General features: G+C 39.5%; 1 protein-coding gene across 1 annotated transcript in view; it reads left to right on the top strand.

The window, feature by feature from the left end:
- The window catches only part of grm1a (glutamate receptor, metabotropic 1a), a 30,530-nt gene extending 17,471 nt beyond the window's left edge, over positions 1-13,059 (top strand). Inside the window, exons 4-8 of the mRNA XM_067384011.1 lie at positions 2,194-2,440; positions 4,255-4,426; positions 6,974-7,100; positions 8,273-9,212; positions 11,688-13,059. Of these exons, the coding sequence (XP_067240112.1) occupies positions 2,194-2,440; positions 4,255-4,426; positions 6,974-7,100; positions 8,273-9,212; positions 11,688-12,429 (2,228 nt within the window). The 3' untranslated portion in view covers positions 12,430-13,059. The remainder of the gene's footprint in view (positions 1-2,193; positions 2,441-4,254; positions 4,427-6,973; positions 7,101-8,272; positions 9,213-11,687) is intronic.
- The last annotated feature ends 880 nt before the right edge of the window (positions 13,060-13,939 follow it).

The raw sequence follows: 13,939 nt of genomic DNA, 5'->3' as shown, positions 1-13,939 counted from the left end.
AGTTTGTTATTGTTCTCTTCTTCTGAAAGACAATCATGGTGGTAAGTGAGAGTTGATGAGAGACATTATGATGTTATGATACCTGCACTGAAGAAGCACTTCACTATGGCAACAGACAGCACAATAGGTTGGACTGTGTTTGGCTTATTTGATTGGCAGAGCTATTCTCAGTTATGAAGATGATGTGCAGTTCAGAGAGGTACATTACATACAGTGAAGATGAGAAATGAAATTGTGACAGGAAAACATCAGTTAGTAGTTTCATCATTGTCATTTATAAAGTTGCAGACTCCGTAAAATAAACATATCCTTAAAGGTGCTAAAGAGGATCTTTTCGTCGACTGAGAAACCAAAGACTGTTACTGAGTTTTTGAAATGAGTGCATGCGAAAGAACAACTCCCCTCCTTCGAAGGAACGCCTCCCAAAACTCGTAAACGCTCATATTGGAACACGAGTGTTTACCACCGGCATTCGCTGTGTCGTGTTAGTGGATTCATTATGTCGGACTCACCGCAGGTAACTCATAATCTGCAGTTGTTACTCCTGTCTCCTGACAAAAACATTGCATGCGGCGCCTGTGGAGTGTGGAAAGTTACTGGAGCGCGCAGCCGCGCTCGTCTCGCACAACGAACGTCATGGCAGTGATTGACAAGCCAGAGGGCCAATCGTTTACGCGATGATCGCGTAAACGATTGGCTGATGTTTTTAAGGCCCTACCTCGTGCACAGATGATGTATATTAATATTATTCCTTTCAGTGCACCTAATAAATAGTCTTTTATCAGTTAGTAAAGACAGTTTCAAGTCATATTGCAAAAATGTATAAAACAAAACTATCCTCTTTACTACCTTTAATTACACGATGGACAATGAGCTCAAAGTGTGCTATAATTTGTCCCAAGGCTGTGCTTTGTCTCAAGATTTATTGTTGTACTCTAACCATGCACTTGGATAGGAATCAGGCTAATTTCGATCATAAAATTTTCATGAGCTGTATCTCTAGAAGATTTCAATTTAGTTTAAAAGTCAAGCAAAGTCAGACTGTATACTGCCAAAGCAAGATATCAGTCCAGCTTTTCTGTGCTGCTTGTAGGGTTGGCTTAATGGCACAGAGCACAAGAGAAGCTTGTTGCACAAGGAGAAATATGCCATCACAAAGTGTGTGTGTGTGTGAGAGAGAGAGTGAAATTGAGTGAATACGTAAAAAAATACACAGTCACAGAATAATGAGGTACCCACACTGTCTGCATGTGTGTGAGTGAAAAGTTCACTTGGTTGATTTATTCACTGCAAAAAATATTTTTTTAAATATCTATTTTTCCCCCTGTACAAATATCTAAACATCCTTAAAACAAAACTAATTTTCTTGAGAAGCAAAATTGCATAAATTATTAAAAGTTATTTTCAGAGAATTTAGTTTATTTTTCTTACCTCATTGACCAATTATTTTTTGTTTTAAGCAAAAATCTCACTAAATTCTTATTAATTTATGCTTAAAACATCTTGCTGATGGCAATGCCAGTTTTTCTTTTCAGGTGAATTTATTTTGATTTAAGGATGGCATTTTTACTGAAAAACAAGACAAAAATACTGATTAAGAATTTTTGTTTTTGCAGTGCACAACTTCCAGGAACTGCATTTAAATGAGAATTCTATTTAATGAATCTATAATTGTATTTCCTGCCTCTGATCTCTCTTGAATGTAGCACTGGAATGGCTTTTCCATCAGCTGGCTTATGAATATGGCTTTTGTCCAGTGGCTTGCCAGTGCTAAGATATGAAACTAAGTGAAAGCATGTAGTTTGCCAGCCTGCCAGTAGGACTCTCCTTCGCTTTATTTACTCTCTTCTCAGTGTCACTCTCTAAATTTGATCATATTTTAATATTAGGGGCATAAAATTATATATAACATTAAGACAAAGTGACATTCTGCCTTTAGTCAGTCTATAATAATGAGAAATTTGCAAATATATTTGTTTATATGTTGACAGCACAGAGCCTCTGGCTGTACTTAGTTTTTAATTTAATTCATCTAGCATCAGAATTTTTTATTTGCTAAATTGCCAGCAATTCCAACACATAAACAACAACAACAAAAAAAAATCCTGGATGGATGGAGGCAGAGTGGCACAAATATGACAATAATCCTTACTTTAATCTTGCTCACACTAATTTAAAATCTTTCCCTGACAGGAAATGAGAGCTTGAAAGACAACTATGTCCAGGACAGCAAGATGGGCTTTGTGATCAATGCGATTTATGCAATGGCTCATGGTCTTCATGATATGCACAAAGAGCTCTGCCCAGACTATGTTGGCCTGTGTGAGGCGATGGATCCCATTGATGGCAGTAAGCTGCTGGACTACATACTCAAGACCTCCTTTACCGGCGTGTCTGGGGAGGACATCTACTTTGATGTAAATGGAGACTCACCTGGGAGGTAAATGGCAAGAATAATGTGTATGTACTAGTGCTCTATTCCAAAAGCTATTAAGATACCTACCTATGGACGGTGGCATGCCCTTGAGCCCTGCCCCTTTAATCATTAATAGTTATGTGCCCTTTTGGTCATAAAATGCGAAAAAAGGGTTGGAAAAATAAAAATCAAAGATGGTGGAGAAAGTGGGAGATATACTGATTATAAATAAACTTATAGTCACTAATAGTTTAGAGTAAATAAAAATGGACTGTTTACCCCAAATCTGTGTATTTTTGTTTAAAGTATCATGCCGTTAGCTTAGCAACACGTTAACCCAAACACTATTGCTGAAATTCTGATGAAAAAACAAACAAATATTTAAACCAGCCTAAGCTGGTTTGCTGGTCATAGCTGGTTTTTATATGACCTCCCAGCCTGGCCAAGTTGGTGTTTAGCTGATTAAACTTGACAAGCAGCTGGTCATTTAGTCTAAAAAATGCCCAAAGCCATTGTAAAACAAGCCTGACCAGGCTTTGATACCACCGTAGACCAGTTTAGTTATAACCCAATATTTGTGTTGTGTATTTTTATGCTTGGAGTATCACACTTTTAGCTTAGCAACATGCTAACATCACACCCAATTGTGTGTGGAATTGCTGCCTATGTAAAGTGTTCCAAATCTGACATTTCAATGAGTTTCAGGAAGGTGCCTTAGAAGGCAACTGCCTGTGTACCAAGCCAGCTCACTAGGTTTTGGAACAGAGCTAGTTTAAAGTCAGTATGACAACTCATACCTGAATGGCCAGTGTGACACAGACCATTTTGAATATCTCAACTCAAGGCCCACAAGATCCACTTTCCTGAAGGGTTTAGCTCCAACCTTGATCAAACACACCTCCCTGTAGCTTTCTAGTTATAAAGACGGTGTCTGAACGTTGTGGTTGGTGCTCAGTTTGTGTGCAAATGTACATATTTGACCAATATTTTCCACTTCTGATGTTATTTCTACCGGGAAATTACTATAGAAATGAAATATTTGCTTAGTTATAACCAAAGCTCGCTCTTTTTTGCTGTAGATCATTAAACTGTCACACTGCCTCAGAAATCTGTACGGAATCAGTTATGTGAGGTAATTTTGTGCGCAATCGCTGCCTACAAAGTCATTTCCTGATAAGGCAGCGAGGCAACAGCTACCTAAGTTTTCAGACGCAGCCCTTGATTAGTTTGTTCAGGTGAGTTTGATCAGGATTGGAGCTAAACTTGGCTGGAAAGTGGATCTTAAGGGCCAGAGTTGCCCAGCCCTGCTCTAAGGCAACAATTGATCATGCACCCTCTCAGGTTAGATTTGGCACCCTAGCCCACACATGCAAAGAGGTGCGTATCGGATGGTAATGGGCTTGGAGTGGAACAGATTGCCTGTCTCAAGGAGATGCTTCAGTCCTCTCCACTCCAATACCCTGATGCGGTCAGCTCCTGTCACCCTGGCTATACACGAACAAAAGTTGACAGCTCCACTGCTGCCAAGATTGCCACTGCCTTGTGTACATGTGTGCATTTGTGACCCTTTGCCTCATCTGTAAGAAAGAGGGAGTGTCATTAGTATGGATGAGTGGACTGAGCACTCGGGAGGTTGTGGATTCATATCCCAGGTGGAGGATGCAAAGTTGAGAGACTTGGATGTGTGAACATGGTAAAAGTGTGAACTCTGCCTCTTGCTAGTCCCGAGGCTTCAGCAGTGCTGAGCTACTTATTATGGAAGACTTGCTTTTTTTCTTTCTTTTTTTTTTAATCTACCCATATCATTACCTCTTTGTCTCACTTTTTTTCTATCTAAGGTATGACATTATGAATCTACAGTATGTGGAGGAGATGGGCCGCTTTGATTACATTAATGTGGGGTCGTGGCATGAAGGTCTCCTAAGCATCAGTGATTACAAACTCATGACGAACCGCACTGAGATGGTCCGATCTGTCTGCAGCGAACCGTGCTCCAAGGGACAGATCAAGGTGTGTATGTGCCACAATTATGTATGCATAGTAAATTACTCTCCGTTCCTCCAGATGAAAGCACTTTAAAGCTGAAGTGTACAATTTTTGTTAGTTAAAATGGTAACACTTAACAATAAGGTTCATTAGTTAACATTAGTTAACTACATTAGTAAACATGAACTAAAAATGAACTGCACTTATACAGCATTTATTAATCTTAGTTAATGTTAATTTCAACATTTACTAATACATTATTAAAATCTTGTTAATGCACTGTGAACTAACATGAACAAACAATGAACAACTGTATTTTCATTAACTAACGTTAACGAAGATTAGTAAATACAGTGACAAATGTATTGCTCATGGTTAGTTCATGTTAGTTAATACATTAATGTTTAACTAATGAACCTTATTGTAAAGTGTTACCGTTAAAATATTTTCTACAGATTCTAAAATATTTTCGGATTTATGGTTTCCAGTTGAACTAAAAAATAAAAAAAAACCTGACATCTTTGATAAATTTACTTGAGAAGCAACACTATGATACTTGTTTTAATGAATATATCTTACATCTTAGTGTTTTTATCTTTGTCTTACTGCACTGGCTGATTTTTGTTCTTCAAAAAAGTGAATTAGTATTAATTAATTAAAAGTATTTATTAATTAGTATTTATATAAATCTTAATATTTCATGCAAGTAAATTAACATCTCAAGAAAATGTATAATTTATCAAATATTTTGATTTTTTTTAAATAAAAAACAGCTTTTTTTACTATAAAACTTGTGTAATAGGTAATGTAATAATGCCCCCCCCCCCCCCCCATTTACTAAAAGCTTCATACAAATTTCAGAATTGTACAATTTCCCTCCATTTTTTTAACCCTTTCTGGAAAAATAAATAACTAAAATATACATAATAATAATGTTAGTGTAATAATTAACATGAACTAACAATTAACTAATATTTTGTGTCATTTATTAATTTATTAATGTTACTTTCTATATATTAATACCAATATAAATAAAAGTTTCTATTGTTAGTTAATTTAAAGGGTTAGTTCACCCAAAAATGAAAATTCTGTCATTAATTACTCACCCTCATGTCGTTCCACACCCGTAAGCTCATCTTCGGAACACAAATAAATATATTTTTGTTAAAATCTGATGGCTCAGTCGGGCCTCCATTGCCTGATGCATCCGAGCTTTACAAATCTTTTGTTTCTAATCAAACTGCCAAAGTCACGTGATTTTAGTAAACGAGGCTTCATTAAGTCATAAGTGTTTCGAAATTTCAATGGTTCACCACTGGGGGGGGAGCATGACTTTGGAGGTTTGATACCTCCAAGGGTAGGTTTCTGGTGACCACTGATTCAAAACAATAGATTCGTAAAGCTTTGAAGCTTGAAATCCCCCATCACTAGATATTGTTGAATAAATTAGTTTTGTTTTTTTGGCATACCAAAAGTGTTCTTGTCGCTTCATAACATTGAGGTTGAACCACTGTAGTTACATGAACTGTTTTAAATATGTCTTTAGTAGCTTTCTGGGGATCTGAAAGTGTTCATTATCTTGCTGGTAATAGAGGCCTCACTAAGCCATTGGATTTTGTCAAAAATATCTTAATTTGTGTTCTGAAGATGAACTAAGGTCTTACAGGTGTGGAACGACATGAGGGTGAGTATGACAGAATTTTCATTTTTGGGTGAACTAACTCAAATATGAATATAATGAATAAACTGATGTTAAAGGGATAGTTCACCCAAAAATGAAAATTTGATGTTTATCTGCTTACCCCCAGGGCATCCAAGATGTAGGTGGCTTTGTTTCTTCAGTACAAAGTCTGTAAGTCTTATAATGCGAGTGAATGGTCACACAGTTTATAAGAGTCAATAAACATGCACAGACGAATCCAAATTAAACCCTGCGGCTCGTGACGGCACATTGATGTCCTAAGACACGAAACGATCGGTTTGTGCGAGAAACCGAACAGTATTTATATCATTTTTTACCTGCTATGTCCAACTGCGTTCAGCAGTCGCTTGGTGATGTCTGATCGCACTCTGACAACGGAAGTGATGTCTGGCACTCATTGAAGTATATGCGTGAGACATCACTGCCGTTGTCAGAGTGCGATCAGACCTCACTAAGCGAATGCTGAACGCAGTTGGACATAGTGGTGTATTAGAGGTAAAAAATTATATAAATACTGTTCGTTTTCTCACACAAACCGATCGTTTTGCGTCTTAGGACATCAATGTGCCGTCACGAGCCGCAGGGTTTAATTTGGATTCGTCTGTGCATGTTTATTGACTCTTGTAGATTGTGTGACCATTCACTCTTATTATTTGACTGACAGACATTAGCGGTTGGAGTTAAAAATCATCATTTGTGTTCTAATGAAGAAACAAAGTCACCTACATCTTGGATGCCCTGGGGGTAAGCAGATAAATATCAAATTTTTCATTTTTGGGTGAACTATCCCTTTAACTTTTAACACTTAGAGTTGTGAAATGTTACCATATCTGACATCAGTTGTAACAGTTCTGGTTTTCTGATTGTAGGTGATCCGTAAAGGTGAAGTGAGTTGCTGCTGGATCTGTACTACATGTAAAGATAATGAATATGTTCAGGATGAGTTCACTTGCAGAGCTTGTGACCTGGGCTGGTGGCCAGATGACGAACTGTCAGGTAAGAGACTTTGTTTACATATAATTCACCCACCCAGTTATCCATACATTATTAAAATAGCTCTGAATTCAAATATTTAGACCGCTATTTCATTAAGAATAGCTCAAACTCAAAAAATATATTTGCTGTGTTCTGGCAACGTTCATGGCTTTAGATTCTGTTCAGCCAATTTCTCCTGCTGGCTACTCTCGTATCATTCTTCTCTATGCCCTTTGCATCCTCCTTACCCAACACCCAGCACTTTCTCTCCCTCTGGGCTGTGAGCCGCGCGTTATTTTGACAGCTCTTTGCAGCAGCGAGCAGAGCTGGATAACGGTGAGGCTGGAATCCCATTAGTACCCAGCAGCCGTGTGTCAGGCTCAACAGTTTCACCATGGAACCTGAGCAGCAACAGGGAATTCTGATTACCAGAGAGACAGACTGATCTGAGGTTGAGAAAAAGCTCTGTCATAGTGAATGTGAAAGTGAGACCCTTTAGAGATGTATGGAAAGCTTTGTCATAGAGAACTAGAGTGTGACGAATGCATAGAATGAAATACAAACAGAAAAAGTGGGGCATATGCTTAAGGGTCAGTGACGTGACGTTCTTCTATTAAATTATTCAAAAATATATTAAAAATGTAATTCATACAGTACCGTTTTTTATTGTCTTGAAGTCTGAGGTTGCATTTGTTTAATAAAAAACAGTAATATTGTGAAATATTACTACAATTTAAAATAACTATATTTTATTAAAAATATATTTTAAATATATTTTTATTAAAAATATATTTTAAAATGTAATTTATTCCTGTGATGGCAAAGCTAATTTTTTTAGCAGCCATTACTCCATTTCTCGCTGCTTATTAGTATTTGATGCATTTATGATATAGGGAAATATGATATTAACTATGGAATCACGTCATTTTAAATTAATAACAACAAAGCTTCTTGAAAGTCATATATAAAACCAACATGTTTTTAACTCTATTTTTTTAAGATTTGTCCTTTTTCTTCATCAGTGATCCAATGTTATGACATCAAAACTCACACGCATAGTAAATAAACCACATAAAATCTTTACCGAGAAGATTGTCAGATCCAGAAGTCCAATTCTTTATTTGCTGTTGTTACTTAAGTTATTCATTTATTTTCCACCCATCGTGACTTCTTATCTGCTTGCTTTGTTCCAGAATGCAAGCCTCTCCCGCTCAAATACCTAGAGTGGAGCTGTGTGGAGTCTATCATCGCAGTGGTGTTCTCCTGCCTCGGCATCCTGGTAACGCTGTTCGTCACCTTCATCTTCATCCAGTACCGTGACACTCCGGTGGTAAAGTCCTCCAGCCGTGAACTTTGCTATATCATCCTGGCGGGCATCTTTCTTGGCTACATCTGCCCCTTCACACTCATTGCACGTCCCACTGTGATCTCCTGCTACCTGCAGCGCCTCCTAGTGGGCTTGTCGTCCTCCATGTGCTACTCCGCTCTTGTAACCAAAACCAACCGCATCGCACGCATCCTGGCCGGCAGCAAGAAGAAAATCTGCACACGCAAGCCCCGATTCATGAGTGCCTGGGCCCAGGTGGTTATCGCCTCCATCCTGATTAGTCTCCAGCTGGCTGTGGAGATCACGCTGATCGTGCTGGAACCCCCCGAGCCGGTGAAAAGCTACCCTAGCATCAGGGAGGTGTTCCTCATCTGCAACACAAGTAACGTGGGCGTTGTGGCTCCACTGGGTTACAATGGCCTGCTCATCATGAGCTGCACCTACTATGCCTTCAAGACCCGCAATGTGCCGGCTAACTTTAACGAAGCCAAGTACATTGCGTTCACCATGTACACTACCTGCATTATCTGGCTGGCTTTTGTTCCCATCTACTTCGGCTCCAACTACAAGATCATCACCACCTCCTTCTCCGTCAGTCTCAGTGTTACCGTAGCACTGGGCTGTATGTTCACACCCAAGATGTACATCATCATCGCCAAGCCTGAGCGCAACGTACGCAGCGCCTTCACGACCTCAGACGTGGTTCGTATGCACGTGGGCGATGGGAAGGCAGCTCCCTGCCAGAGCAACAGCATCCTCAACATGTTTCGCAGGAAGAAGAACAACAACAATCCAACCGGCACCAAGTGAGTGACACCTAATAATAAGTTTGAGTCACATTTCTGAAATATCAGCTAAATGCACATACAGGCTATGAAACGTATGGAAATAAAATAATAGTATTTCTTTCTCAGTAGCACACCAACAAGTTGGACTGCAGTGATAGCACTGAAAGTGTTCTTTCTAGCATGTGTGTGTATTTGAGTTGTCTCTCCCATGTTTTTCTACCTGCTGCAAACCAAGAGTATGTACGTAGCTTTTCGCTAGGGACTGACACTATCTGGTCGTCCTCTATCTGTGCTGAATCCTCTTTCAAAATGTAACCTAATTTTCATCAAACTACCCATCCACTTAGTCCCCCTCTCTCTCCTCCTCAGTATTAACCCACTTCTGAGTGTGCCTCCCCCCACCCCCCCATGTCAAACCTTCTCCTGACTAAAAATTTAACCCAGTTCTCTGAGGCTGTAGCTCCCATATTCTATTCCCTTCTAATGCCCCGTTCACACTGACAACGATTTTATCACTGGAGGTTGCTGTAATGTTTTGTGCTAGTTGACGTTCCTACTGCTGGATGCCACAAAGTTAATAGTGGGCTTTAGAAAATCACAATTGAGAAGTATTAACAGGAATTTGGCCACTAAAAAGTAACATTACAACATAAAAATAACATTAAAGTGATGTTTGTTTATAGATCACAGCAGATCATAGTGCATCATATCATGAACAATATGAACGATTATGCATGAATCAAACTTGCTGCTGATTATTTTTATAGTCGCTGGTAACAGCATTGAGTCGCTACTCATTTGAATAGACTTAAAGGGTTAGTTCACCCAAAAATGAAAATTCTGTCATTAATTACTCACCCTCATGTTGCTTCAAACCGTAAGACCTTCATTCATCTTCGGAGCACAAATTAAGATATTTTTGATGAAATCCATGAGCTATCTGACCTCTGATAGACTACAACACAACAACCACTGTCAACGCCCAGAACGGTAGTAAAGACATTGTTAAATTAGTCCACGTGACTGCAGTGGTTCAACCTTAATGTTATGAATTGACGAGAATAATTTTTGTGCGCAAAAACAAAAATAACGACTTTATTCAACAATTTCTTCTCTTCCCTCTCCTTTGCAGTAAACACAGTGCAGCACTTCCGTGTTATAAGTCAGAACGCCGGCTCGGTATTGGCCGATGCTGTTCACATGAGTACCACAATGCATGCGTTTGATGCTGACACAGGAGGTGGCCAATAATGGGCCGGTGTTCTAACATAGAACACAGAAGCGCTGCACTGTGAAGCTGTTTCGAACTCCCAAAACAAACTCCAAACGAAGTTCGTTTTGGCCTGATTTTGTTTGAAATGACGTAACATCAGTTCGTTCTTCGATTTCACTTGAAGAATATCCTTTAAACTTTTCTCTAAATTGACGCGCCACTGTACACACCCACATGGAATTGCTGCTCATTTGTGTAAATGTAAACAGTTGCATAAACTTAACTCCCATTGGTAGCTGGCACATCATTTTGCTGCTCATTTGCATAAACAACTTTTTCTTAATGTTGACAATACTTTTTTGCACAAACCTTAATGTTTGTATAAACTTTCCTTCCATTGGTAGTCACTGGTAACTGCATTGAGTCACTGCTCATTTGCATAGACCAACTTTTCTCTAAATTGACGCGTCACTGTACACACCCACATGGAATTGCTGCTCATTTGTGTAAATGTAAACAGTTGCATAAACTTAACTCCCATTGGTAGCTGGCACATCATTTTGCTGCTCATTTGCATAAACAACTTTTTCTTAATGTTGACACAATACTTTTTTGCACAAACCTTAATGTTTGTATAAACTTTCCTTCCATTGGTAGTCACTGGTAACTGCATTGAGTCACTGCTCATTTGCATAGACCAACTTTTCTCTAAATTGACGCGTCACTGTACACACCCACATCGCATCGCCAGAGTCTATCCACTCTCGTTGAAAAAGAATGACTTCCAGTTTGCTGCTGCAAATCGCTGTCAGTGTGAACACCCCTTGATTCTGATGCAGCTTTCAGCTCTGAGGCCTCTCTGTCCGGTTAACTTAATTACACTAAGAGCGGACAGCGAATGCCACGTTGACCTGAAACTGAGGGGAATTCCATGAAGCCCTTATTCATACTGCATGACGTTCAATTTGAGCAGTGCAGTGAAGGGATGGCAGAGAATGAGCCATCGTGGCTTTCATAATGCTCTGTAAGCAGGTCATTATGAGCATATGCAATTAGCATGTTTGAGGGAGGTCTCTGTCAGCGACTTCATGAATTAACAATGTTGAGTTACGCATCATGTGCTAACCCTAATCATGAGAGTTTTATGGCTGATAATTGTATCAATTGTATGAATGATGACATGCATAATGATCATATTTCTGTCATGTTCTTCTCTGTCTCTGTGTCGCATTCTGGTGTTTCTCCATGGGAATAACATTGGGTCTCTGTTTCATTCATAGTCCTAATGGAAAGTCTGTGTCATGGTCTGAATCAGGTGCCAGACCCCAGGGGAGGGGGTCGAGTGTGTTCCACAGACTGTCTGTGCATGTGAGGAGGCAAGCGGTCGGCCAGAGTCAGACGGCGGTCATCCGACCCCTAACTAATGCCTCACAACCCCCCCAGTCTGAATATGATGCTGGTCTCAACACAGCCCCCAACGGATCTCACCCCGAAGACAAGGAACTCTACAACCTCAGCGAGGGGCACGATGGGGGTCCCCAACATCCCACAACCCAGGAGGGAATGGCACCACCTTCCTATTCCCCCCCTAATTTAATAGACCACGACACCGATTGTCCTCAAGGGGGGCTGGTGGACACTCTGAGCTCTACAGTTCCTGATTTTGACCAATTTGTAATCGGCACGGGCAACAAGTCGAGCCCCGTCGCCTATAAATTGTCCACCAATCAGCTGCCTCTTCCCTTGCAGGGGGAGGCATTCCCTGTGGAAGGTTCTGAAATGGAAGCTCTCGACCTCATTCAGGGGTTTCTGTGTGAGAGTGCCACACAAGAAGAGGAGGAAGAGGAAGGTGTGGAGGAAGAGTTGGCACAGAGTAAGCTGACTCTGCTCACTCCACCTTCCCCCTTCAGGGATTCGCTTCGATCAGGGGGGTCCATTCCTGGATCCCCCGGCTCTGATAACAACCCTCCCTTTTCCCAAAATATGAACTACAACCCAAAACAGAGCTCTTTTACACTGTAAAAGCACACGCTCAGGACGGCGCTTTTTATCAATCGATCACTGCGGGATATCATTTGCTTGCTTACTCTGCTATCTTCGCAAGTCTCTGTCAAAATGTTGTGGAAAAGCAAGAAGGACCATAAAATCAACAAATGGGACATCCTGTTGGGAATATTTTTCTCCAAGGTAGCGCTGGCAGCATCCGTTTTCCAAAATGCTGCAGAACGTTGGAGTGCCAAATATTGTGTTGCTGTGCCCAAAATCCGCTGGCAAATGGCATCACAACAGTCAGTCCAGGAGTGATAATGCCAGCTTGCTGCTTTACTATTACACTCTTAGCAGGATGAGACACACTTTCTGGGAATTTGTGCGTTTGGACAATGTAGCTGGACTTGGTTCTTATTAAAAAGTTTACTTACTATTGCTAACAAAATGTCAATGAAGGAAAAATGAGGGGTTTCGGATGTAGACAGCACATAAGTACAACACGTAAAACACATCTCATATCAGGCTGCAGTGTGGTTTTAGTATCCGATTTCCATTTTTAAACAGTTTTCAGTAACCGTGGACAAGTCAGAATGAAACAAGGAAACCATGTGCGCACAATGAACCTCACTTGGTTGATGTGGAGTTTCCCAGCTAAGGTATTTTCCAATTTCCTTGTGGCTCCCAAATGTAAGTTTCTGTGCTTTTGCTTAGAGTCAAAGGCAAGAATGCTGATTGTAATGTTAGGTATAGAATACTATTTTAGCGTAAATGTGGAGCCAAGGTAAATAAAAGAAACTGTGTCATGTGTGAACTCATCCTTGAAAAGAGGAGCAATGTTTTCAAACGTTTGTATACTGTTCTGCCATCTATTGTTTTCCACACAGATGGTGTCTTTGTATTTCTGCTATATGTTTCTATGATTAGAATGTGAGATATTTGTAAGTTTTAAAAACAATGTCTTCTAACTTGCTCTTTGTGATAAAGGGACGTATATGGTGGAACTGAAGCTGGAGTAACTTTTCAGCAACTTTTACAAACTTTTAAATGTTCCATTTTTAAATTGTCTATGAGTAGTTGCTTCTAGTGGTAACTTGTAGCATTTACTGCCAATCTCGCGTAGGATTATCACATGAATTTGTGACTGTAACGCTTTAAGTTTCACAGGACTATTAGAATGCAACTCTCAAAAGAACAATATTCTTGAATATCTTACATATTGTAATTGTTAAAATGGATTGTAATATTAGGTCTTTTAGTGTAAGTTGTTTGGAACGGAATCATTTGTTCTATGTAAAGTAATTGACAGATCACCTGTTTACATGGTTAAACTTAAAAATGAGGGAAATGCTCTTTTTGCCAGGACAAATCATGCTGTAAAATAAATATTTTATATCTAATGCTGTCATTAGTTTATTCACCACCAAGCTTCAGAATGTTTATACTTTGTTTTATGAATTGCAAAAACAAGTAGTTAATACAATATTAAGAATTGAGGAACATTTTAGTATCCGTTTAGTTATATAATGACATGCTATCATTATCT

Source organism: Chanodichthys erythropterus, chromosome 4 (genome assembly GCF_024489055.1).
Source record: "Chanodichthys erythropterus isolate Z2021 chromosome 4, ASM2448905v1, whole genome shotgun sequence".
Lineage (NCBI taxonomy): Eukaryota > Metazoa > Chordata > Actinopteri > Cypriniformes > Xenocyprididae > Chanodichthys > Chanodichthys erythropterus.
This window is presented reverse-complemented; position numbering and strand designations above follow the sequence as displayed.